General features: G+C 40.2%; 2 protein-coding genes across 17 annotated transcripts in view; one reads left to right on the forward strand and one right to left on the reverse strand.

Annotated features, from left to right (window-relative positions):
• LOC145525547 (olfactory receptor 8I2) overlaps nt 1–25029 on the reverse strand; it is a 120071-nt gene that overhangs the window by 69751 nt on the left and 25291 nt on the right. For 2 of the 15 annotated variants that reach the window (XR_014068279.1, XR_014068280.1), the window contains one exon: nt 721–865. The exons of 11 other annotated variants lie outside the window; for them this stretch is intronic. The gene's annotated coding sequence lies outside the window, so the exon portion shown is untranslated. Of the gene's footprint in view, nt 1–720; nt 866–3802; nt 4007–8023; nt 8308–25029 lie in introns of those variants that run through there. 2 more of the 15 variants (XR_014068281.1, XR_014068282.1) reach the window with 2 other exon arrangements.
• LOC145525546 (fatty acid desaturase 2-like protein FADS2B) overlaps nt 12975–25029 on the forward strand; it is a 28845-nt gene continuing 16790 nt past the window's right edge. Inside the window, exons 1-4 of one of the 2 annotated variants that reach the window (XM_081538898.1) lie at nt 12975–13074; nt 15806–15916; nt 22641–22838; nt 24737–24838. In XM_081538898.1, coding sequence (XP_081395024.1) covers nt 15821–15916; nt 22641–22838; nt 24737–24838 — 396 coding nt within the window. In that variant the 5' untranslated portion in view covers nt 12975–13074; nt 15806–15820. The remainder of the gene's footprint in view (nt 13075–15805; nt 15917–22640; nt 22839–24736; nt 24839–25029) is intronic. The other variant, XM_081538897.1, reaches the window with a different exon arrangement.

Here is a 25029-nt window from a genome sequence, read left to right on the forward strand (position 1 = left end):
CCAAAAGCAGCAACTGTGATAGAGGAGAAAACAAATGCAGTATATTGGAAATACATTTAGAATTAAAAGACCAACAACTTAAAGCCATCTTGTTTATATATAGACTGCTATACCAAAACCTCATGGTAACCTGAAACCAAAAATCTATTGGGTTGGCCAAAGAGTTCATTCAGGTCTTCAGTTCAGTTCAGTTCAGTTGCTCAGTCGTGTCCGACTCTTTGCGACCCCATGAATCGCAGCACGCCAGGCCTCCCTGTCCATCATCAACTCCCGGAGTCTACTCAAACCCATGTCCATCGAGTCAGTGATGCCATCCAACCATCTCATCCTCTGTCGTCCCCTTCTCCTCCCGCCCCCAATCCTACCCAGCATTAGGGTCTTTTCCAATGAGTCAACTCTTCGCATGAGGTGGCCAAAGTATTGGAGTTTCAGCTTCAACATCAGTCCTTCCAATGAACACCCAGGACCAATCTCCTTGACCCAATCACAATTAACAATTTTACAATTTATGTTTATGGTCAGAGTTTCAGCTTCCAGTTTATCTTGAACTAAAACTAGGTTTGTGGAAAGCAAACAGAAAGGGTCGGGATAAATGATGCCAGTTTATAATGATAAAAAGAGGATTTTTAAAAAACCCACATTCTATGACCTTGTCCTATTACTGATTCATGCCTTCACATGTAAAAGAGGGGTTTGTCTTACATTCTGATTAGATGGTACCTTGAAACTTCTGAGCCAAAAATAAGAATCGTTGTTCTCTTCATTGAAGGATGGTGGTAACTGATTTTTCACCAGGAAATTTTAAAAGCAGAGCAATCAGTTTGTGCTGTTCTCTACATACTTTTGATCCTTTCATCAGTAGTCCCTGAATGAATAGCAAATTGATGTTATCTAAAACACATTTAATGGAATAAAAAGTCTAGTACTAGAACTGGGAGATGAATGAACCATAGGGTGTGGGAATTCAAGAAACTCTAAAAATCTATTTGTTCAGTAAAATCATCTAGGGAACTTTCAGAAAATGCAGAATCTGTAAATCCCGTCTTGAACTAACTGAATCAGAATTTCCACAGGCTGATACCCAGAATTCAACATTTACAAAAGCTTTCCAGGTAACTCATGATTATCTAATCCACCCAAGTAAATTCTTGCAACGTTGTTCAGAAGAGAAGATTCTAAGTTCAAATGATGGCATCAACTGTGGCAATCAATTATAATTCTACGTGAGATATAAGAACTAGACCTGCTGTCCCTTTCCTTCCTCCAGGTATTTCTTCTTTTTAGGACCCTGCCTATTTATTCATGAAACAAATAATTATTAAATGCCTATTCTGCTAGACCTGAGAATATGATAGTGGACATGATAATTTTCTCACACATGATTATTTTCTCATGGAGCCTGTTGCTCTCAGTCACTGGAATACTACAAGAAATGTATCCAGGAAATTTTCCTGAATTTATATCTTGACTTTTTTTACTGGTATTTCCTCACTTTTTGCACTTGCTACAGACAAGCTTTTGGGCTTCCTGGTCCAAGTAGTGGACAGCAACTGTGGTCAATAGCTCTTAAATTTACATATCCTCCATTCAAGATAATAGCTAATTCCAAAAGAAGTTCACTGACTCAGCTGGAGCTGAGTAGCTCTCCTGAATCTGCCTCTGTGGCTTAGAGGAGAAGGGTCACGTTACAGAGACATGCTGCTGCGTCGCTTCAGTCGTGTCCGACTCTGTGCAACCCCATAGACGGAAGCCCACCAGGCTCCGCTGTCCCTGGGATTCTCCAGGCAAGAACACTGGAGTGGGTTGCCATTTCCTTCTCCAATGCATGAAAGTGAAAAGTGAAAGTGAAGTCGCTCAGTCGTGTCCGACTCTTCGCAACCCCATGGACTGCAGCCTACCAGGCTCTTCTGTCCATGGGATTTTCCAGGCAAGAGTACTGGAGTGGGGTGCCATTGCCTTGTTGCTCCAATTGAATTACATCATCAGAGGCTGGGCAATTCTATTAGAAAGAGATGATGGATAGACAATTAAATACATTTCAACAGCACTTCTCTGAGGACAATTCATTTGGGCTGCTTACTGTCTGAATTTTGGCTCTGCTCAAATAATTAAGCTCTTATAGTCATTATTTCATTATTCACTCATAAAACATTTATTATACATTGACCTAGTCCCAAGGATAAAAAGAAGCAAGAATTGGTTAGAGATTAGCAGTGAAGGCAAACAGGCACATAATGAACATTAGTATGTAGCGAAATATTCTAAGTACCAAGAAAACCTTCACATTTTCCTTACATGAGTCTTAATGGATATATAGACATTTTCCTGGCCAGGTAAAGTGAGAAGGTTCCCAAACAAAGCATACTATAGAAACAAAGTTTTTGTGTAGCAGGAGGAAGTTCCACGGTTGAGCAGCGTAACTATGGCTAGAAGACTAGTCACTGTGTAAGTGATTTGCCAGTCCTACCACTGTGAGCTGTGTAAATAAGAGCAAGTTACTAAAGCTCTTAGTACTGTCTCATAGGATTGTTGTGAGGATTAACTTTTCTGATGCATGTGAAGGGTTTAGAATACTGCTGGTACATCTTTGGTGCTTAATAAATGTTTTGTTATTGTTACCATTGTCAAATCGTGACCACCATCATTTCAAACACATGTGCTGTTCCTGGGGGTGTTTCTCTTATTTGTGAGAGGAGAGCCCATTTTGTTTATCATCATACCACAAATATTGTGATTTGGATGTGGCCCAGGGTGCAAAGGAGTAAGTTCAAAGGTCACATACATTAGGTTGCTGACAAGGTCATGGTGGATACCATAGACTTAGCTAAGGAAATTCCATTCTTAGCTAAGGAAAAAACCACATGCTGTTTTTACATAATCATATACTGCCACCATGAATTACCAATTCTACTTGGTTTCATAAAAGATTTTTACTGGTTATACATGTCATTCAGCCCAGTCCCCACCATGGAGTCTATAAACCAGGATCCAACTTCATTCTTTCGGAATAATGTTCCAAAGCATGAACCAGTCTCAAAACCACAACAGCACACCACAGAGATAGCTAAATTCCAACTTTAGAATTATTTCCTGTGTATTCTTAGGACTTTGGCTCAAGGGATGAGACCAGTACTCCCTTAGGTTTTAGTAGGAGTTAGAGAATTGTTTCTATTCCTGCCAATCCTTTATCTCTCCAGTCAATTACCAACCATTAGGACAATATCATTTTGAACCAGAAAAATCCATCCCCAACCACTATCTTTGTTGATTCTTTTATTTATAGATTTGCCAAGGACCCCAACCTTGCTTCTTCTGTACAAATAGGGCTCTTTCTGTTAAAATTTGCCAGTCACTGTATAGGTGGTTAGAAATGCACATATAAATGGCATGGTCCTTAGTAAGTGTCCCTGGGTGAAAGTCAGATGATTAAAATGAACACATACAACATTGTAGGAACCAGCACAAGACTGGCACAAAATGGACCCTCCAACGTGAGCATGTTCAGATGAATTGTGTTTCTTACCCTGAGCCATAAGATACTGTATTTGACTGGCTTGACATTTAAAAAGCAGCAACTACATGTGATTCAACCTAATGAGGGTTCTGATGGGATTAATCATTGGGTATTGTTGGAGTATGGGGAAACAGTTACATGGACTAAAGACCTGGCTTTTTAAAATTCAACTTTTTTCTTTGTTAGAAAAGCAATATATCACAGAAGAATCTTAAAGAGTAAGTTCATTTGCACAATCTCTCCTCTTTCCCTGCCGCTCTTCTTGTGCAATCCGTCATCACCTCTCACCTGGAGCACTGGAAGAGCGTCTTAACTGGCTTCTCCACTTTCATTCTTCCTGAACTTGGGCATGAACTTGGGTGAAGTTCATGTACACATGTGCACACGTGTACAACGGACGGGAGTTTGAGCAAGCTCTGGGGACGTCGAAGGACAAGGAAGCCTGGCATGCTGCAGTCCATGGGTCACAAAGAGTTGGACATGACTGAGCAACTGAACAACATAAAATAAAAGAAATAAGAGCAAAAATAAACACATAGGAGACTTCCCTGGCAGTCTAGCAGTTAAGGGTTCACCTGCCGATGCATGGGATACAAGTTCAATCCCTTGTCCAGGAAGATCCCACGTGCCATGGAATAACTAAGCCACAACTGCACCACAACTACCGAGCCCACACTCTAGGGCCAACAAGACAACTGCTAAGGCCTGTGTGCCCAGAGTCCACGCTCCACAACAAGAGAAGTCACTTCAACAAAGAGTATCCCTTGTTCACTGCAACTAGAGAAAGCCCGTGGTCAGTGATGAAGACCAAGCACAGCGAAAACTAAAATAAATAAATAAATAAACAAAAATAAACCAATGCGACCTACTTAAAAGCTTTCCACAGCAAAGGAAACCACCCACAAAACAAAAAAAGACAACTTACTGAATGGAAGAAAATACTTGCAAAAAGGGATTCAAACAACATAAATGGCTCATACAACTCAACATCCAAAAAACAAACAACCCAGTTAAAATATGGGCAGAAAAAATGAATAGACATTTTTCCAAAGAAGATATGCAGATGGCCAACAGATATATGAAAAGATGCCCAACATTGTTAGTCAGCAGGGAAATGCAAATCAAAACCAGAATGAGGATTAAAGAAAAGGAAAAAAGAAAGAAAAGACAAAACCCCAAATTGTAAATAGAAACAAGAACAAAGTAACACAGATGCACAAAAGAAGTGAAAATGGAACCAAAACGAAACAAAACACAAGAGAACAGCCAGACAAACTACAGAAACCAGAAAGGAAATCAAACATGTTTAAAAAGCTAAAGAAAATAAATACATAAATAAAACAAAACCAAAGCAGAGTGCCAACTGAAGAATAAAGCAAAGAAAACAGACAAAAGTTATCAGAAATCATTAAAAGATAATTAAAATGATTGAAAGATGAAATGTTAACACTTTTGGAAATAGGGATGGCCCTTGAGAATTTGGACTTCCCTGGTTGCTCAGATGGCAAAGCATCTGCCCACAATGCGGGGGAGACCCGGGTTCAATCCCTGGGTTGGGAAGATCCCCTAGAGAAGTAGGCGGCAACTCACTCCAGTATTCTTGCCTGGAAAAGGCCATGGACAGAGGACCCTGGTAGGCTACAGTCCATGGGGTTGCAAAGACTTGGACACGACTGAGCAACTTCACTTTCTTGAGAATATTATACTAAGTGAAAAAAATCAAGCAGAGAAAGACAGCTACCATATGATTTCACTCGTTTCTGGAACATAAAAATGAAATGTTAAAAAGAAACATACAGAACAGTGCAGTGGCTACTCGAGTGGAAGTGTTGGGAGGATGGTAAAATGGGTAAAGAGCTCAACTGTACGGTGACTGATGGAAAAGAAAACTTTTGATGGTGAGCATGCTGTAGTGTTTCAGAAGTTGAATTATAATTTTCCACACCTGAAATTTATACAATGTTATAAACCAACATAACTTCAATAGGGTTTTACAAACATTTTAAAGTCAACAATGCTTTTTTCAGAAATTTAAAACCCTTAGGGAGAAATAACAGCTGTCAAAAGAACAATTTGCTGTATGACTCGGGGAATTCAAACAGGGGTTCTATGACAATCTAGAAGGATAAGATGGGGAGGGAGATACAAGGCATATGGTTGTACCTATGGCTGATTCTTGTTGATGTACGCCAGAAAGCCACAAAATTCTGTAAAGCAATTATCCTTCAGTTAAAAAAAATTTTTTTTTTAAGTAATCTGAGAAAACCAGAGTAAAAGGAAAATTTCCAGTGTTAACAACATCAAAGAAAGAACATTTCCCAATTCCACAAGGTATTCATATCCTCCTAGAGGCTTTGAAGTCTTCTGCTCATGTGTTGAATTAAAACAGCTCTTCATTTCAGAGACAGTGGGGAGAGCTGATGAACCTGACCCAGAATAATGGCAGTGTAGATAGTCAGCAGAGAAGGAGCCCAGCCCCTCCTCCCAGGGGTCAGGTCACACCATCCTCTGGGCTGTGATTGGCACCAGCTCTTGACTAAGGGACATTTAATGATGAATAGGAATACTGCTAAAAGATCAGCCAGCAGAGAGAGAAAAACTGAAGAGAGAAAGGTAGACTAATGTTCTGGGGTGCGGGGAAAGATAGTACAGTCTTCATCAGGACAAAAAAGACTCAGGACAGAGAAGTGAGAGGCTGGGAAGGAGCTCACTGCCAGGTTTGCCAAGAGTCAAGTAGGCTAAAAAGTTTTCTGTGTAGGCTTCTTCATGGAATAAAAGGAGAGGGAAAAGGTCATTCTGTAGTTCAATCAGGTGAGAATTAGAAATTCTAGGTGTCAAGCCAGAAATTCTAACAAAGACAATGACGTTTGAAGAAAAGCCTGAGGGCAATGGGAGCCTAGTAGACAAGAACCAGCTGTACCTAGGTGCAAAGCATCAGGCAAACAGAAAACCAGGAGCAAGTGCGAAAGCCAAGCTCTCTGCAAGGCAGTAGGCAAATGAGAAGTGTGACTTGCCCAGAAAAGGCCTCAACATGTACACCTGGGAGGAGATCCAGAGACACAATCAGGAGACTGACCAGTGGCTGGTGATCAATCGCAAGGTCTACGATGTTACTGGCTGGGCAGACAGGCATCCCGGTGGGCGCCAGGTCCTCAACCACTATGCTGGGGAAGACGCCACAGTAAGGAACTCAAAGTCTGCCCTCTCTCTCTCTGTTCTAGCTCTGGGTGGCTGGGACCTTGGCTGTCTTTCCAAAAGCGTTTCAAGTACGTGTTCAAGCTCCATGATCACTCATCTCCTCCCAAACCAATTTTTCAGGATTCCTATCCAGCAAAAACTGTATCTCTTACCTCTCCAGCAATGGCAGGAGTGTTCTTTACCGTTAGCACAACTTGGGAAGCCCTAAGATACCATAGATACATTCAAATGCATGACCTCACTTAAACCTCACCATATTAAAGATGAAAAGAACTGATGCTAAAACATGAAAATAATGTATCTCACAGTCCACAAATAACAGTGACAAATTTTTAAACCAGATAGGTTTTATACCATAAAGCTCTTTATAGCTGATCTTAAAAATAAAATTTCCATTTAATATTGAAGAGGGAGGCTTCTCAATCCTTAAACGCGTTTAGTAATCCCTTCTAAAATATTCTATAAGAAAGTTGGTTTTAGCCCAATTAGGAACTTTTTCTCCATATTATACACACGAAGAAATGGAGAATAAAAGGAGTTAAATAAACTAATTCAAGATCAGAAAATTAGCATATTACAGAGTAGAAATTTAAACAGATTTTTTTTATGTTACCCTTGTTGTTTTCATGTTAGTATATAATTTTCCCAACTGGTTTCAAAGCATAGGATTAAAAATATTGATTCATGAAGCTCTTCTCTGTGAGTGTTACCTGACTGATAAAAACAGAATACACAAGCATATGGCATGTTTGCAAAGTAAGAAAGATTTTGTTTTTTGACACTAGCAACATCTTCTTTCCCCATTTCTCATTTTCCCCAAATTTCTCAACTTCTCTGTCTAATCAGGGTCTTCTACCATCTTCTCGTCTTGATTCTGCAGCCAGAGGAATGCCTTTCTGAACAGACCCTTCCGCATCCCCACCACTCCAGTCTGATCTGATATTTTTACAACAAAGCTCAACCTTTTCCTGGGAAAGTGCACATGAGCCTGCAGCCCGTGACGGGAGTCTCCCCTGTGTCAGGAAGACCCTAGGAAGCCAGGGAGCTGAGAGTAGAAGTCAAGTGACAGGCATTTGTGTAAGAATTGGGAGACAGATTAACAAAAATAAAGGGAAAATATACCTGTTGATGTATGACAGAAAACCACACAATTCTGTAAAGCAATTCTACTTCAATTAAAGAAATAAAGTGGCAAAAAAGAGGAAAAAAATACCACAGATCTCATCTCCACAACACAAAGAAAATATGGACGATGCTTTTCTAACACAAGTCACAGAATCAGCTCAGAGGATGTGTTAGAAAAATATGTACCTTTAACCACTTTGAATAAAACTGGTAGATGTAGCTTGCAGCAAGCAGCTCAGCTGATGAATTTGTAATTTGCTGGCGAGTTTTTATCTCCCAGAAGTTAGAGAAAGACCATGATTCTGCATCCAATTCTAGTCAACAAGGAAGAACTGATTAATAAAATAGAAATGATCAGAACCTTATGGGAAAATACCCATGACACCTTAGGATTTGTGTCTTAAGGATGAACACTCTGAGTATGGTCAGTCATGTACCCTACACTTTAAGAAGGCAGATCCAGAATGTTCAGAGAAAAGTCTCCAGGGGATGATGGCTAGAGAAGAATGGAAGGGTGCCAGGAGAATTCTGACAACCACGGTACTCCATGGCCACTCAGAGTACATGGAGCCCGAGGTGTGGTATACTGGTTATATAAGTCCAGGAAAGTCATTGAAACGCTCTGGAACTCAGCTTCATCATCTGCATGATGGGAATGACCTTACCCATCTAATTAGTAAATGAGACTAAAGCTTGTAAAGTGTTTATCATAATACCAGACACACTTTTCATTAAATCGTAGCTATTATTATTCATATCACAGCTTCCTTAGCCTCAGAGGTGTGATTAACATTTCCTGTTTACCACCTGCTTAGAAATCCTGATTGTTTGTTGCCAGCTCTTTGGGAACAGAGGAATACTTGGTGGAGAAACGGCATGTTCTCTAGGGAAGGAGAGAAGAACACGAAGTCAGAGAACCTGAGGTCAAATGCTCTCTACAGCCTAAAAAGTGTTTGCAGGCTGTGCCCTGAAAGGCAAATGTGCACCAACATATGATCTCTGTGCACAAGCCCTGGACCATAGCTGTACCTGCCCAGAGAGGCGCGTCTTTCCTTATTTACATAGAAACTCTTCTCCAAGCCTCCATCCTTCTCATGAAAAGTACATAATGATACCAAGGTACTTTGTTCCATAGGGTCACTCATTCATTCATTCATTCATGTGGTCAGTCATTCTAAAACTTTTTTAGGTGTTCAGTCTAATGATTAAGAGTACAAATTTGAGAATGAATCAGGTATGGTTTGCATGTGGGCTCCACCACTTACTAAGAATGTCTTGAGGAGATTGCTGAAGCTCTTGGAGCCTCAGCTCCTTTATCTAGAAAGTGAGGTATTGATACTTCTGTCTTAGTATGGTTGTCAAAGTCAGCAAAGATAAAATAAAGGTTTTATTCTTATACCTGGCACAGATTAAACAGTCAAAAAATGGTGTTTATTATTACTTAGTTATTCTGAGATAAATTGTCATGTTGTCCAAGGAATTTTACTAAGAAAAATAAGTCTATTATACAAAACACAGGCACATCAGTTCCTGTTATTGCACATCTTATTTATCTGATTTTTTTAAATTATATGATTTAAAACTAATGCACAATGCTAATAACTAAAGTCGAGGCTCAGATCTTCTCACCTAGGAAAGCTTACCTAGGAAAAGCCAGAAACAACTTATAAGTCCAACAAGAAGAGTTAATTATGTAGATTATAATACGTCCATATGAAGCGTGCTGCGTGCTAAGTTGTGTTAAGTTGCTTCAGTTGTCTCTGACTCTGGGCAACCCTATGGACTATAGCCCACTAGGCTCCTCTGTCCTTGGCAATTCTCCAGCAAAGAATACTAGAGTCAGTTGTCCTGCCCTCCTCCAGAGGATCTTCCCTACCGAGGGATCGAACCGACATCTCTTATGTCTCCTACATTGGCAGGTGGGTTTTTTACCACTAGCACCACCTGGGAAGTCCCAAGTTTTATGTAAGTAAGTCAACAATATTTCTGGGCTCCACAAAAGAAGTAAACACAATCTTGTGAGGTGTGCACAAGAGCAGCATGTTCAGAACAAAGAAGTCATGGTTATTACCCAATGTGCATAGTCACCCACCTCCTCATATCTGAATATCACGCTCTGAGAAGGACACTGAGAAACTCAAGCTCTTCATCAGAGTAAAAATCCAATATGACAGGAAAAGATGACAAAAGCCTAGAGGAAATATAGCAAAATTTGTTTCAACTGCTTGGAAGCCTGCAAGGTGGAAAAAGATAGAGCTGTGTGCAAGTCCAAAAGAGTCACGTGGAATCAACAGAGGCAACACCGGGGTGGGGCAAGACAGGATGTGTACAGAGGTGGAATACAGATCAGGTTCACATCATGAGCAAGCACCAGCAGAATAGCTGTCCCAGCCTGGCCACACCCTTTGCTTAGCACAATCCTGGTCAATATGATGGCTTGAGGATGAGAAGAGGAGAAGGAGGAAGAGAGGATGAAGGGTGTGGGAGGTAAAGAAAGAGACAAGAGAAGGAGAAGGGGGAGAGAGGGTCTTGAGTTCTGAGCGAAGGACTCTGGATTTTACCATCACTGTAGGTCTCCCTCTCCTCCCGCTGCAGGTAATGACACTCCTCTAGCCCAGCATTCCTCCCTACACCCAGTCCTACAAGGAAACCAACCAGGATTCTAGGTGTTTTTAAAAGGAAAGTTGTCATCAGTAATAACTGCATCTTTTGTGGGTTGTCAACATAATTTTTTACCTTAAAATTAAATTTTAATTTCATTATCATTTGAATGATGGTTCAAGTTGAAAAATAGGTACAAGAGTAAAGAGACAAGTGCAGTTAAAGTGATAATAGGTGACAATGGCCATGAAGAGGGACTCTTTTTCAAACACCAGCGTGGAGGTTAAGTAAAGGTTGAAGATCAAGAAGAGTTAGTCAAGGGAGAATGGGTACAGGTAACCATATGGCTGAGTCCCTTTGCTGTCCGCCTGAAGCTATCACAACATTGTTAATAGGCTATGGTCTCATGTAAAATAATTTTTTACAAAAAGAGTCAAAATGAAGGAAGGAGTCCAGGGAACATGCTGAGGTCCTGAATAAGGCACTGACAACAGAAATGAGGAAGAGTGGATGGATAACCAGGAGACATAATTTATAATAGGGGATTAGTGGCTGGGTAAGTAAGCAGGAGTAAGGAGTCTAAACTGTCTGATGGATGACTTATGTAGGTAAGTGGGTGGCAGTTGCCATTACGAGATAATGAAACCAGGAAGATGAACAGGTTTGGTGGGGACAGTGGAGATAGAGAGTCTGGCCTGGAGCTCAGTTAAGTATGTCACAGGAAAAAATCTCAAATAGTGAAAGTTCTCAAATAATAGAGTGAGTTATGGTGAAAAATAAATAAATAAATAACCCTCTGTTTATCCCTGTGGGTGGAGAGGAATTTTGGTGACTTCACGTAAACATTCTCCACTCCAAAGTAGCTCTTTTCCACAGTGAAGGCAAAGACTGTATTCTCCCTGTAAATCAGCCTACTCAAAACTTGTGATCTCCCAGAAAATACGAGGGACCTTGTTTTAACATTTGCCTTGAAACAGGTGAGATCTGAGAAGGAACCAGAAGAGGAACTACCCAAAGATGTAGTAATGGGTATCCGTGGCTGAATATTGAATATTCTGGTGAGGTTTTTTTTTTTTTTTGGCTGTGCTGCAAGGCATGTGGGACCTTAGTTGCCCAACAGGGATGGAACCCACATCCTCCATTGGAAGCATGGAGTTTTAACCACCAGACTGACAGGGAAGTCCCCTGGTGAGCTTTTTGAGATAAGTAAATCAAAATCTATGTTTTAGTTATATTGTTTTGTGACTATATACATATATTCACCATGGGTGGTTTTTTTTTTTCTGAGTTTGGGGAAATTTCAACCCACTGCAGATGAACCAAATAATAATAATATAAAAATATCATCATTTAATGGCATCTGATTCCAAAGCTTAAGCTCTTTGCTGCTAGGCTAAGTTTTCAGCAAGGTTTTATAATGAGTGAATAAATGAATGAAGAAATAAATGAGCCCATGGAGCAGACTAAGTAGCATCCACAGTTAGAAAACAAATCGAATCTTGAGAGATTAAGCAATTTTCCCAATATAAACAACATACTGCACTGCTCCCTATACTATATAATGGTGTAAATTTAATAGGCACACACTTTGACTGATTGCAGAACAAGATTTTGCAAATGGGGTGTCTCCTGGATTTCAACCCACACATGCCCTCTAGGCCAAGTGCCTTGATGCAGGGCACAGCCTGTATACAGTAGTTAGATTGTAAGGACATGACTTTTCTTGGGCCTTCTCACTTTACATACTTGTCTCTCCTACTAGGTATCATACTGCTCTTCCAATAAAGGACATCTTTGCATCCGCCATTAAATAACAGCAAAAAATCAGCAGGATTTCCAAAGTCACTTGTGAAAGCAAAGATAATCACATCTTTCCTCTGTGTTGATACTGTTTGGGAAATAATCAGTCTTGAGAGGAGCTCCAATGTAAATTTATGAATAGGTTAGGAAATAGAGATGATGGTTGAGAAGTGAATCAAAAGATAACAGACGAAAATGAGAGATGATAAAGTAGTTAAAAGGTCAGAAAATAGAGATACTGAGGGTGGGGAAGAGACAGCAGTGCTTAAGACCCATATCCTTTGAACTAAATACTTCTCAACTTTCTCCTTTTTAGAGAAATCATACACTGGTCTATTCACTCACCCTTTCCCTTATTCATCAGACATCTCTTGTCACATGTCATATTTCAGGCACAGAGAAAAACATCAGGTATAATTTAATCAATAGGGCATGGTCCCAGTCTTCAAAAAAAATCAAAAGCCACTAGAGAAGGCCTTGGTGAATATACAGTTTCACTGCAACATCATTTGGCAAGCTTTAGGAACAAAGTGTCATGGGAGTCCAGAAGAAACCGTAAATAACTTTCCTGACTGTGTTAGGAAGGCATATTTCATCTGGATGTTGAAGAATGAGAAAGAACTTTTAAGTAGAACAAAAAAAAATGGAGGAAAGCAGTCAAGATAAAGAGAACAGTATGTATTACAAAGCTTCAGAACTACACAGGGTCATAGAATGTTTATCAGATAGGGAGAGTTCCATTGGACAGGATGAGGCATGAAGGGTACGGTGAGAGGTAAACCTGGAGAAGTAGGTTGGAGCCACAGACAAAGTGATGCACGTGATTAAAACCTAAGGTGGGGAAACAGCTTTACTAACCGCCTAGCATGCATATACTGATCTTAACACCATCCCCAAACAATCTCATATCACCCTTCTTTCAGGAAAAGAACTGTACACGTTAAGGCTCGAATGGACCTTTACGGCTTCGTGGCTTTAAAGCCACATAGCCTTGAGTTCAAATCCTGGCTCTCCCACTTACTGTGGCAATGTCCTGAGATTTGGAGTCTTGATATGTATAGCAAAAATGATGGAACTAAGTTGATGATGATGAGTTGGCCCATAGAGCACCTTGTACACAGGATACACTAAAAAAATTGTGTTACTCCCTCTCCCCTTCATTTACCCCTGGACTTTCTTCAGGAGGAGCATACTTGCCAAATAATGTTAATTAAAAAAAAACTCATTGTTGAAGGTCTTTCGAGAAGGAGATTTCACAACTTACTCTGTATCCAGACTCTAATAGGGAATTCCTTCAAACTGAATATTCTAAGACCACCTGCCACTTTTGTACTGCCCATTAATACACTGAAAAGAGTTCCACATGGCAGGGCCGTTCTTACTATTCTGGAAAACTCTGTAGGTCTCAGTCTCTGTTGTCACAGTATTGACCTGTGAATCTTGCTGAAGATCAGAAGAAACAGTGAACCCCAAGGAATATTAGTGTCAGCACACTGTTCCTGGGCTCTGGGTGACTGCTCAGAGTAAGATGTAAATCCAGGACCTCACCCCTCCTCCACACTCTGATCCTGATCCCTCAGAGTGTTTCTCAGCCTCATCTGTTCCTTCACAATCAGCAGAACATGACTTTTCAGTATGGGCCACCCTGAAATGGTTTAGTCACGTTGTTAATCACTGAATGACTCTCATCCTAGTTAGGTAAACTGACTTTAGAGTCATTGGATGTGCCAAAGAAAACACATCTTTGAAAGCAGCATTTCCCAAGGGGGTCAGAGAAAGTGTACAAAGGCAGAATGAACAGTAGAGCCTGGACTGGTTCTAGCAGATACAAATCCCTTCTTACATCACTGAATCTAGAAAAGTGAGTCTAAAGAGTTGATATTGCACCCTTCTGAATAATCTCATTCATTTTATATATATACATAAAAGCCTACACATATGAAAATACTTTATGTGTAAGTTTGTATGTAGTTATAGATATATCTAAAGTTGCTTTAGATTTTGAATATGGAGGGTTCATTATATTCACTAAAATAATTCAGAGCTCACTCCACATTAGACATTGGACTATGGAAAGAAAATTTCTGAACTGTTATATTTTATTGAAGAGAAGGAAGGCAAGTAGCTCTTATCCCTGTGTGTCTTAGTCTCTCAGTCATGTACTCTTTGCAACCACATGGACTGTAGCCCACCAGGCTCCTTTGTCCATGGAATTCTCCAGGCCAGAATACTGGAGTGGGTAGCCTTTCCCTTCTGCAGGGGATCTTCCCAACCCAGGGATCAAACTGGGGTCTCCTGCATTGCAGGCAGATTCTTTACCGTCTGAGCCACCAGGGAAGCCCAGAGGTATACATATAGGAAAGAGAACTAATATGTTTGAGAATTTACTATAAACCACTCAGATTCTAATCAATTCACTTAATTTTTATAATAACTTTATAAATTGATTAGCTATTGATGTCACTCCCATGTTATGGAAGAGAAAATAGGAGCATGGACTGGTCAAGAGACTTGTCCACAATTACAAGTATAGAATTTAGGTGTAGGAAGGCTGCTCAGGGATCCTTTCTTAATCAGCGCTATACAACACTGCCACCCCAAGGTATTGTGTATGGATTCCACATATTCAAATTAAAACCTTGGTTATTTTTCTTCACACTTAATCGTTCCTATTCTCAGAGCCGTAATAGCAAGAAGTCCAGTATCTTACTCTTGGAGAAGCCTCCTTCCCCCCAAAGCAGTTTAAATCCCTGGAGGAAAAAATAAAAAAGACTATCTCTTATTTCCAAACTTAAGCAGGCCATGGGAACCAACACTGCTTCTCATAGCCACTTGGAGTTACTACTTAACATGGGAATGGAGTTGGAAAATGCAGTGGGTCAGCTCTACTTGATGCCTGTCTCAAGCCCCTACAGAGAATGCTGTGGTGTTTTCTTTTAGAAAGAGTAGTAAGGCTTCTTCAGAGATAAACTTAGCCAAGAAAGTGCCACTTTAGACCACTAAGGGTTCGAGGGCTTTGCTCCCATGCTCTCTTACACATTTGTTATCATCATCAACTTTAATTTGTCTTTCCTTGGAAATAACTTAATTCAAGAGCCTCTGTCCCCTGGTCCTTGACCAAGAACTAGACGGGAAACTCTGATGGATGTGATTTACATAGGCAGTCTTGGTTGCTACATGCTCCAAATAATGTGGGCAACTTCCACACCAAGCCTGAGGTTTGACTCTAAAGATTCACCATGGCCCATAATCTCAAAGCCAATTTTCTGGGCTCAATAGAATAAACAACGATCTCTTCCAATGCTTGGGGATCAACTGGCTACCCTGGACTTGCCTAGTAAGCCGTGCACTCAGTGGGTGGATCTCCAGTGTGAGGCTTTCATAGAGAAATTCCAAGGGTAATTCTGATCAATGAACTTGAAATGTCAACCTACAGTTAGAAGTAAATGCTCTATAACATAGTGTGTGCTGGTTCCTAAGGTCGAAACAGAACAAAGTAAGGAAGGGGCGATATCTGTGTGTAAGCATGTCTTTTTTAAGCCTCTAACAGTTCTCTCTGATTCACAGGACGTCTTCAGAGCCATGCATCCGGATCCTGACTTTGCGCGATTGTACCTTAAACCACTGCTCATCGGAGAGCTTGCTCCAGAAGAGCCCAATCAGGAGAGAAACAAAAACGTGAGTGAGGTCTTGGGACTGAAGAGCATGTGGAGGGATGGAGACGAGGTATATTTCAGGGCCAACTTTTCATTTTCTGTGGGAAACCAGCCATCCTGCCTGTGAGGACCTGCAATAGCATAAATGAGTGGAATTCTCTTGCTTATTCTATGATCCAACACATGTTGGCAATTTGATTTTTGGTCCCTCTGCCTTTTCTAAATCCAACTTGAACATCTAGAAGTTCTCAGTTCACGTACTGTTGAAGTCTAGTTTGAAAGAGTTTGAGCATTACCTTGCTAGCATGTGAAATGAGAGCAATTATGCAGTACTTTGAATATTCTTTGGTATTCCTTCTCTTTGGGATTGGAATGAAAATTGATTTTTCAAGTCCTGTGGCCACTGTTGAGTTTTCCAAATTTGCTGGCATATCGAGTATAGCACTATAATAACATTATCTTTGGGGATTGAAATAGCTCCGCTGGAATTCCATCACCTCCATTAGCATTTAATCACCTCCATTAGCATTGTTCATATCATTGCTTTGTAAGGCCCACTTGACTTCACACTACAAAATGTCTGGTTCTAGGTGAGTGAACATATCATCATGGTTATCTGGGTCATTGAGCTTTTTTGTATGATTCTGTTTATTCCTGCCACATCTTCTTAATATCTTCTTTTCTGTTAGGTCTTTACCATTTCTGTCCTTTATTGTGCCCATCTTTGCATGAGATGTTCCCTTGACATCTCCAATTTTGTTGAAGAGATCTCTAGCTTTTTCCATTCTATCATTTTCCTCTGCTTGCTTTGTTCACGTAAGAATGCTTTCTTATCTCTACTTGCTATTCTCTGGAACTCTGCATCCAGTTGGGTATATCTCTCCTTTCCTCCTTTGCCTTTTGCTTCTCTTCTTTTCTCAACTATTTGTAAGTCCTCCTCAGACACCATTTTGCCTTTTTGCATTTCTTTTACTTGAGGATGATTTTGACCACCACCTCCAGTACAATGTTATGAACCTCTGTCCATAGTTCTTCAGGCACTCTGTCTATCAGATCTTATCCCTTGAATCTGTTTCTCACTTCCACTGTATAACTGCAAGGGACTTACTCTAGGTCATACTTGAATGGCCTAGTGGTTTTCCCTACTTTGTTCAATTTAAGTCTGAATTGCAATAAGGAATTCATGATCTGAGCCATAATCAGCTCCCGGTCTTGGTTTTGCTGACTGTATAGAGCTTGTCCATCTTTGGCTGCAAAGAATATAATCAATCTGATTTCGATATTGACCACCTGGTGATGTCCATGTGTAGAGTCGTCTCTTGTGTTGTTGGAAGAGGGTGTTTGCTATGACCAGTGTGTTCTCTTGGCAGAACTCTATTAGACTTTGCCTAGCTTCATTCTGTACTCCAAGGCCAAGCTTGCCTATTACTCCAGGTATCTCTTGACTTCCTACTTTTGCATTCCAATTACCGATGATGAAAAGGACATCTTTTTTTGGTGTTAGTTCTAGACGGTCTTGTAGGTCTTCAGAGAACCATTCAACTTCAGCTTCTTCAGCATTAGTGGTCAGGGCATAGACTTGGATTACTGTGATCTTGAATGGTTTGCCTTGGAATCGAACAGAGATCATACTCTAAGTTTTGAGACTGCACCCAAGTACTGCATGTCAGACTCTTTTGTTCGCCATGAGGGCTACTCCATTTCTTCTAAGGGATTCTTGCCTATAGTAGTAGATATAATGGTCATATGAGTTAACTTCACCCATTCCGGTACATTGTAGTTCACTGATTCCTAAAATGTTGATGTTCACTCTTGCCATCTCCTGCTTGACCACATCCAGTTTACCTTTATTTATGGACCTAACTTTCCAGGTCTCTATGCAATATTGTTGTTTACAGCATCAAAATTTACTTTCTCCATTAGACACATCCATAACTGGGTGTCATTTCTGCCTTGGCCTAGTCTCATATTCTTTCTGGAGCTATTTCTCCTCTCTTTCCCAGTAGCATATTGGACACCTACTTACCCGGGGGGCTCATCTTTCAGTGTCATAGCTTTAGCCTTTTCATACTGTTCATGGGATTCTTGAGGCAAGAATACTCAAGTGGTTTGCCATTCCCTTCTGACCATATTTGGTCACAACTTTTCACCATGGCCCATCCATCTTGGGGCCCTGACTTTGAAGGGCTTGAGACTGTGGGATATGAATCTAGGCCAGCTACCAAACCTGTCTGTGGTTCAATTTCTCTCTCTGTAAAATAGCAACAATAGTTCAGTTCAGTTCAGTCGCTCAGTTGTGTCTGACTCTTTGCGACCCCAGGGACTGCAGCACACCAGGCCTCCCTGTCCATCACCAACTCCCGGAGTTCACCCAAACTCATGTCCACTGAGTTGGTGATGCCATCCAACCATCTCATCCTCTGCCACCCCTTCTCCTCCTGCCCTCAATCATCCCAGCATCAGGGTCTTTTAAAATGAGTCAGCTCTTCGCATCAGGTGGCCAAAGTACAGGAGTTTCAGGCTCAACATCAGGCTTTCCAATGAACACCCAGGACTGATCTCCTTTAGGATGGACTGGTTGGATTTCCTTGCAGTCCAAGGGACTCTCAAGAGTCTTCCCCAACACCACAGTTCAAAAGCATCAATTCTTCGGTGCTCCGACTTCTTTGTAGTCCAATTCTGGCATCCATACATGACTACTGGAAAAACCATGTCTTTAACTAGACAAATATTTGTTGGTAAAGTAGTGCCTCTGCTTTTTAATATCCAGTCTAGGTTGGTCATAACTTTTCTTCCAAGGAGCAAGCAACGTTTAGTTTCACGGCAGCAGTCACAATCTGCAGTGATTTTGGAGCCCAAGAAAGTAAGTCTGTCACTGTTTCCATTGTTTACTCCATCTATTTGTCATGAAATCATGGGACCGGATGCCATGATCTTCATTTTTTGACTGTTGAATTTTAAACCAGCTTTTTCATTCTCTTCTTTCATCTTCATCAAGAGGCTTTTTAAGTCCTCTTTGCTTTCTGCCATAAGGGTGGTATCATCTGCATATCTGAGGTTATTGCTATGTCTCCCTGCAATCTTGATTCCAGCTTCTGCTTCATCCAGCCCTACATTTTTCATTATATACTCTGCATAGAAGTTAAATAAGCAGGGTGACAGCATACAGCCTTGATATACTCCTTTCCCAATTTGGAACAACTCTGTTGTTCCATGTCCAGTTCTAACTGTTGTTTCTTGATCTGCATACTGGTTTCTCAGGAGGCAGGTAAGGCAGTCTGGTATTCCCACCTATTGGAGAATTTTTCCAGTTTGTTGTGATCCACATGGTCAAAGACTTTAGCATAGTCAGTGAAGCAGAAGTAGATGTCTTTTGGAATTCCCTTGCTTTCTCTATGATCCAACAGATGTCAGCAATTTGATTACTGATTCCTCTGCCTTTTCTAAATCCAGCTTGAAAGTCTGGAAGTTCTTGTTCAAGTACTGTTGAAGCCTAGCTGGGAGAATTTTAAGCATTACTTTGCTAGCGTGTGAAATGAGTGCAGTTGTGCAGAAGTTTGAACATCCTTTCCCATTCCCTTTCTTTGGGATTGGAATAAAAATTGATTTTTCAAGTCCTGTGGCCACTGCTGAGTTTCCCAAATTTGCTGGCATATTTAGTGCAGCACTTTCACAGCATCATCTTTTAGGATTCAAAATAGCTCAGCTGGAATTCCATCACCTCCGCTAGCTTTGTTGGTAGCGATGTTTCCTAAGGCCTACTTGACTTCACACTCCAGCATGTCTGGCTCTAGGTGATTGATCACAACACAATCGTGGTTATCTGGGTCATTAAGATCTATTTTGTACAGTTATTCTGTGTATTCTTGCCACCTCTTCTTGATATCTCTTGCTTCTGTTAGGTCCATATGGTTTCTGTCCTTTATTGTGCCCATTTTGTATGAAATTTTCCCTTGGTATCTCTAATTTTCTTGAAGAGATCTCCAGTCTTTCCCATTCTATTGTTTTTCTCTATTTCTTGCATTGATCACTGAGGAAGGCTTTCTTATCTCTCCTTGCTATTCTTTGGAACTCTGCATTCAGATAGGTATATCTTTCCTTTTCTCCTTTGCCTTTCACTTCTCTTTTTACTCAGCTATTTGTAAGTCCTCCTCAGACACCACTTTGCCTTTTTGCATTTCTTTTCCTTGGGGATGATTTTGACCACCACCTCCAGTACAGTGTTATGAACCTCTGTCCATAGTTCTTCAGGCACTCTGTCTATCAGATTTTATCCCTTGAATCTATTTCTCACTTCCACTGTATAACTGGAAGGGATTTACTTCAGGTCATACCTGAATGGCCTAGTGGTTTTCCCTACTTTGTTCAATTTAAGTCTGAATTTTGCAATAAGGAATTCATGATTTGAGCCATAATCAGTTCCTGGTCTTGATTTTGCTGACTGCATAGAGCTTGTCCATCTTTGGCTGCAAAGAATATAATCAATCTGATTTCGATATTGACCATCTGGTGATGTCCATGTGTAGAGTCATCTATTATGTTGTTGGAAGAGGGTATTTGTTATGACCAGTGTGTTCTCTTGGCAAAACTCTGTTAGCCTTTGCCCAGCTTCATTCTGTACTCCAAGGCCAAGCTTGCCTGTTACTCCAGGTATCTCTTGACTTCCTACTTTTGCATTTCAATCCCCTATGATGAAAGAAAGCTAAGCACTGAAGAATTGATGCTTTTGAACCGTGGTGTTGGAAAAGACTCTTGAGAATCCCTTGGACTGCAAGCAGATCCAGCCAGTCCATCCTAAAGGAGATCAGTTCCGAATATTCACTGGAAGGACTGATGCTGAAGCTGAAACTGCAATACTTTGGCCACCTGATGCAAAGAACTGACTCATTTGAAAAGACCCTGATGTTGGGATAGATTGAAGGTGGGAGGAGAAGGGGATGACAGAGGATGAGATGGTTGGATGGCATCACTGACTAAATGAACATGAGTTTGAGTAAGCTCCAGGAGTTGGTGATGGACAGGGAAGCCTAGCATGCAGCAGTCCATTGGGTTGCAAAGAGTCCGACACAATGAAGTGACTGAACTGAACTGATGATGAAAAGGACATCATTTTTTGGTGTTAGTTCTAGAAGGTCTTGTAGGTCTTCAGAGAACCATCCAACTTCGTCTTCTTCAGCATTAGTGGTCAGGGCACAGACTTGGATTACTCTGATATTGAATGGTTTCCCTTGGAAATGAACAGAGATCATCTTTCACTTTTGATTTTGCACCCAAGTACTGTATTTCGGACTCTTTTGTTGACTAGCACACTTGAGTGATCTATTAAAGTTATTTAAGGCCACCAGAATTCTGATAATATCAGGCCTTTAGAGATGAGCCCATCCAGACTTTTCCCAGGCATTGGATCATTTTAAAGTTGTGTCAGTGAATTTTGAAATGAATTTTCTTGCTTCTAGGATTATGTTCATAGCTCTTTTTTATTATTATTTCAAATTTCTCTTCTCTTTTACATCTGAACAATCCAGTTTTCATTATTATACCCTGGTCACTTTCTCAACAGTCTGAGTTTCAAACCCATTATAGTTATTAAGCTAAGGAGGTATTTCTTCCCAGGCCTTTCACTGACTCTTGAGTATGATGTGCAAGTTCGTAAATCAGTGCTAGCACTTGACCTACATCCATAAGAACAGTACGTGTACACAGAATCAGGACTCCTCCAACCAACGGACACACACAGTAATACCACAGGAGACCCTGTCTTATTCCTGTAGAGCTTCTGAGCATCTCACAGGAAATTCATCCTCTGAGCTAATCTAAGTGAACTCTGTCTTTCCTAAAGGAGTCTTTTGCACATGCTAAACAGCTGATAACATAGAAAGTAACACAGATCCATGTAGATAGCAAAGTTCCCCAAAGTATAATCAGAGATCAAACAACACATTAATTTAAAAAGGCAACTATTATTAATGGATACACACTTCTACATATAAAACAGATGAACAACAAGGACCTACTGTTTCTCAGGGATCTATATTCAATATCTCATAATGATCTACAGTGGAATAGAATCTGAAGAAACAGTATGTATATATAAACATACATATATATTATTTGCTGTACACCTGAAACAAATACAACATTGTTAATCAACTAAACTCTAGTACAATTTTTTGTTTTGAAAAGTAGAAAATCACTTTTGGGGGTTCTCCCTGCAGCCCCATCATTAAGACTCCTCTTTTCAATGCAGGGGTGCACGTTTATCCCTCATCAGGGAACCAAGATCTCACAGGCCTCACAGACAAAAATATAAATATATAAAATAAAATCAATATTGTCGCAAATTCAATAAAGACTTCAAAAGAAATTATCTGCATCAAAAAAATTTTTAATTAATCAGTTTTAAAAAAATTAATCAGTTCTCTTCATTGAACCTCCCCCACCCCCCAAAAAAGAAGTAAATTATAAGTCCCATAACAATTTGAGAACAGTTTACAAATCACTACTCTTTTCTCCAGAAAAAAAAATTATCATAACTTGTTTTAAGCATTTTTGTTAACTTTTTAAGGTTTTGTTTTTTCATTTAAATTATGCTTAATTATATTTATTAAATAAATAAATGTCTGTTCATAAAATTAAGGCATCATAGATTAAATTGTTAAATTATTAAAGTAGATTAATAATTATGTTCATTTGTACTCCCTCTCCACTGAAGGAACTAATTCCTTTCTTGCATATTTATCTCACAGTCCCAGTTGGTGGAAGATTTTCAAGAACTGCAGAGGACATTAGAGACCATGAATATGTTCAAGGCCAACCCAGGGTTCTTCTTCTTTCACCTCACCCAGGTCTTGATTTTGGAAGCCCTGGCTTGGGTAATAGTGTGGCATTTTGGCACTGGCTGGCTTATCACAATGTTCATTTCTTTTCTTCTCACGGTTGCTCAGGTAAGCAGGTTTCCTAAGCCCAGGCAGTGGCTTTATGGGAAGGCTCAGAATTTTTTCTTCTCTCTTTACACTGGTGTCAGCGGCTGCCTGGCACTTCCTAGCAAGTTACTCATCAGTATCTGACACCAACAAGTTATCAAAACCCACTGGGCCCCAGTTCTCTTGTCTGTAACATGGGGTAACAATTTTTTTATGGAACTATTCTGAGGAGAACTAAACAGGTTACTGCGTAAAGTACCTAGCACAGAGATTGGCATGTGGTAAATATCCTTGAGAGTTGCTGCTCTTTGCCTGATATTATCCACACAATGTCAGTAACTGAAGTTCTGTTCTAGGCCATGTAACCTTCACCTATATCTTTCGTTCATTAACCAACCAACATTTTAAATGGTTGTTCAATGATTTTATTAAGACTATATGCACATACGTGAACTTATTTTGTTTTCTTTTTAATCGCTCAGTTGTTTCCAACTTTTTTAGACCCCATGGACTGTAACCCGCCAGGCTCCTCTGTCCATGGATTTCTTCAGGCAAGAATAATGGAGTAGATGAGATGGGGAGGGAGGTGGGAAGGGGGTCCAGGAAGGGGAACACATGTAAACCTATGGCTGATCCATGTCAATGTATGGCAAAAACTACTACAATATTGTAAAGTAATTGGCCCCCAACTAAAATAAATAAATTTATTAAAAAAAAAAAAGAATACTGGAGTAGGTTGCCATTCCCTTTACAAGGGAATCTTCCTGACCCAGGGATCAAATCCAAGTCTCCTACATTACAGGCAGATTCTTTACCGTCTTAGCCACCATGAAGAAAGGAAGCCCCACATTAATTTATACCTATATGTAGGTCTATACATACATATATATATATTCACTATTTATACATGCTGTTTCAGAATAAAAATTTCTACTAAAAAGAAGTTATATATATGTATTTTTAAAAAAAATTCCCTGAGACCCTAGCCAAAGGCCTCATTTCACCAATACTTATCAATATACCAGTCTATGAAGAGAGTCTATTTATTATTACATGATAATAGGTTCACGTATTCTGCCAGAAATGGCAATCAACAACTGGCGTGTAGCAGGGCAACTGATAAATCCTTTGAATGAAGCACAGATCTCTGAAGATGGCCTTCTATGACCACAACGCTGTATTGTGTACACAAAGGGAAACGCACTTGACCCTGCACTTGGGAAACAGTCATCCAGTGGAGGGAATGGTCATTTAAATATCTAGACACGATACAAGGCAAAAGGGAAAGAAACAAGCATGTGCTGTTGGGGCAGAAACGGGTGTTGAATTCTAATTGAGGCAACTGGGGATGATTTCATGCAGAATTAATATCAATGTTAACTACAAAATTTTATATGCTAATTTTTTCTTGAAAAGTCAACTTGCTTTAGTCTTCGAAAAGCAACTTTTAGAATCAAGAAAGGAAATAAATATTTGTTTGACTGCTTAGCATTATCAGGAATTTTACATGTCTTTTGGCTGCAAGACAGCTGAACGAGCAAGGTATAATATTATAATCCCTGCTTCTCAGACAAAGAACTGAGTTCAGAGCTACCGACTAGCTTGCCAAGAGTTGTACAACTTGTAAAGTGGTGAAGGACAGTTTAGAGTCCAAGTCAGCCTGACTCTAAAGGCATCCTCCTTCTGTTCCACACTGGAAGATTCTGACAGTGGAGAGAGAGCATTCTAGGCTAAGAGAGTCACCTGTGCAAATGCACAGAGATGGGAAAGAACTCAGCAAGTGTGATAGATACACACTTGGCTTGAGGTCAGATGAGATCTCCCACTGTTCTCATGGGTTCCCGAACCTATCAGTGGGCTCACTTACTACTTTCTTCTTACCTTGTCAACTTCTCTGACAGCAACCCTGTCTCTTCTAGGCTCAGGCTACATTTCTGCAGCATGACATGGGACACATGTCCATATTTAAGAAGTCCAAGTGGAACCACCTGATGCAAGCATTTGTGATGGGTCAACTCAAGGTACAGAATGTTCCAGGAGTATATGGGATTCTGAACATCATTTCACTAAGCAGTGGTTTCTACATACACTTACCAGCAAAAAAATGTTACTACACACTCCACAAGTAAATGTAAATATACTAACAATATAGTGACTCTCTCTCTCTCTCTCTCTCTCTCTCTATATATATATATATATATATACACACACA

Source organism: Giraffa tippelskirchi, chromosome 11 (assembly GCF_054371585.1).
Source record: "Giraffa tippelskirchi isolate mGirTip1 chromosome 11, T2T-mGirTip1v1.2.pri, whole genome shotgun sequence".
In the NCBI taxonomy this organism is placed as follows: domain Eukaryota; kingdom Metazoa; phylum Chordata; class Mammalia; order Artiodactyla; family Giraffidae; genus Giraffa; species Giraffa tippelskirchi.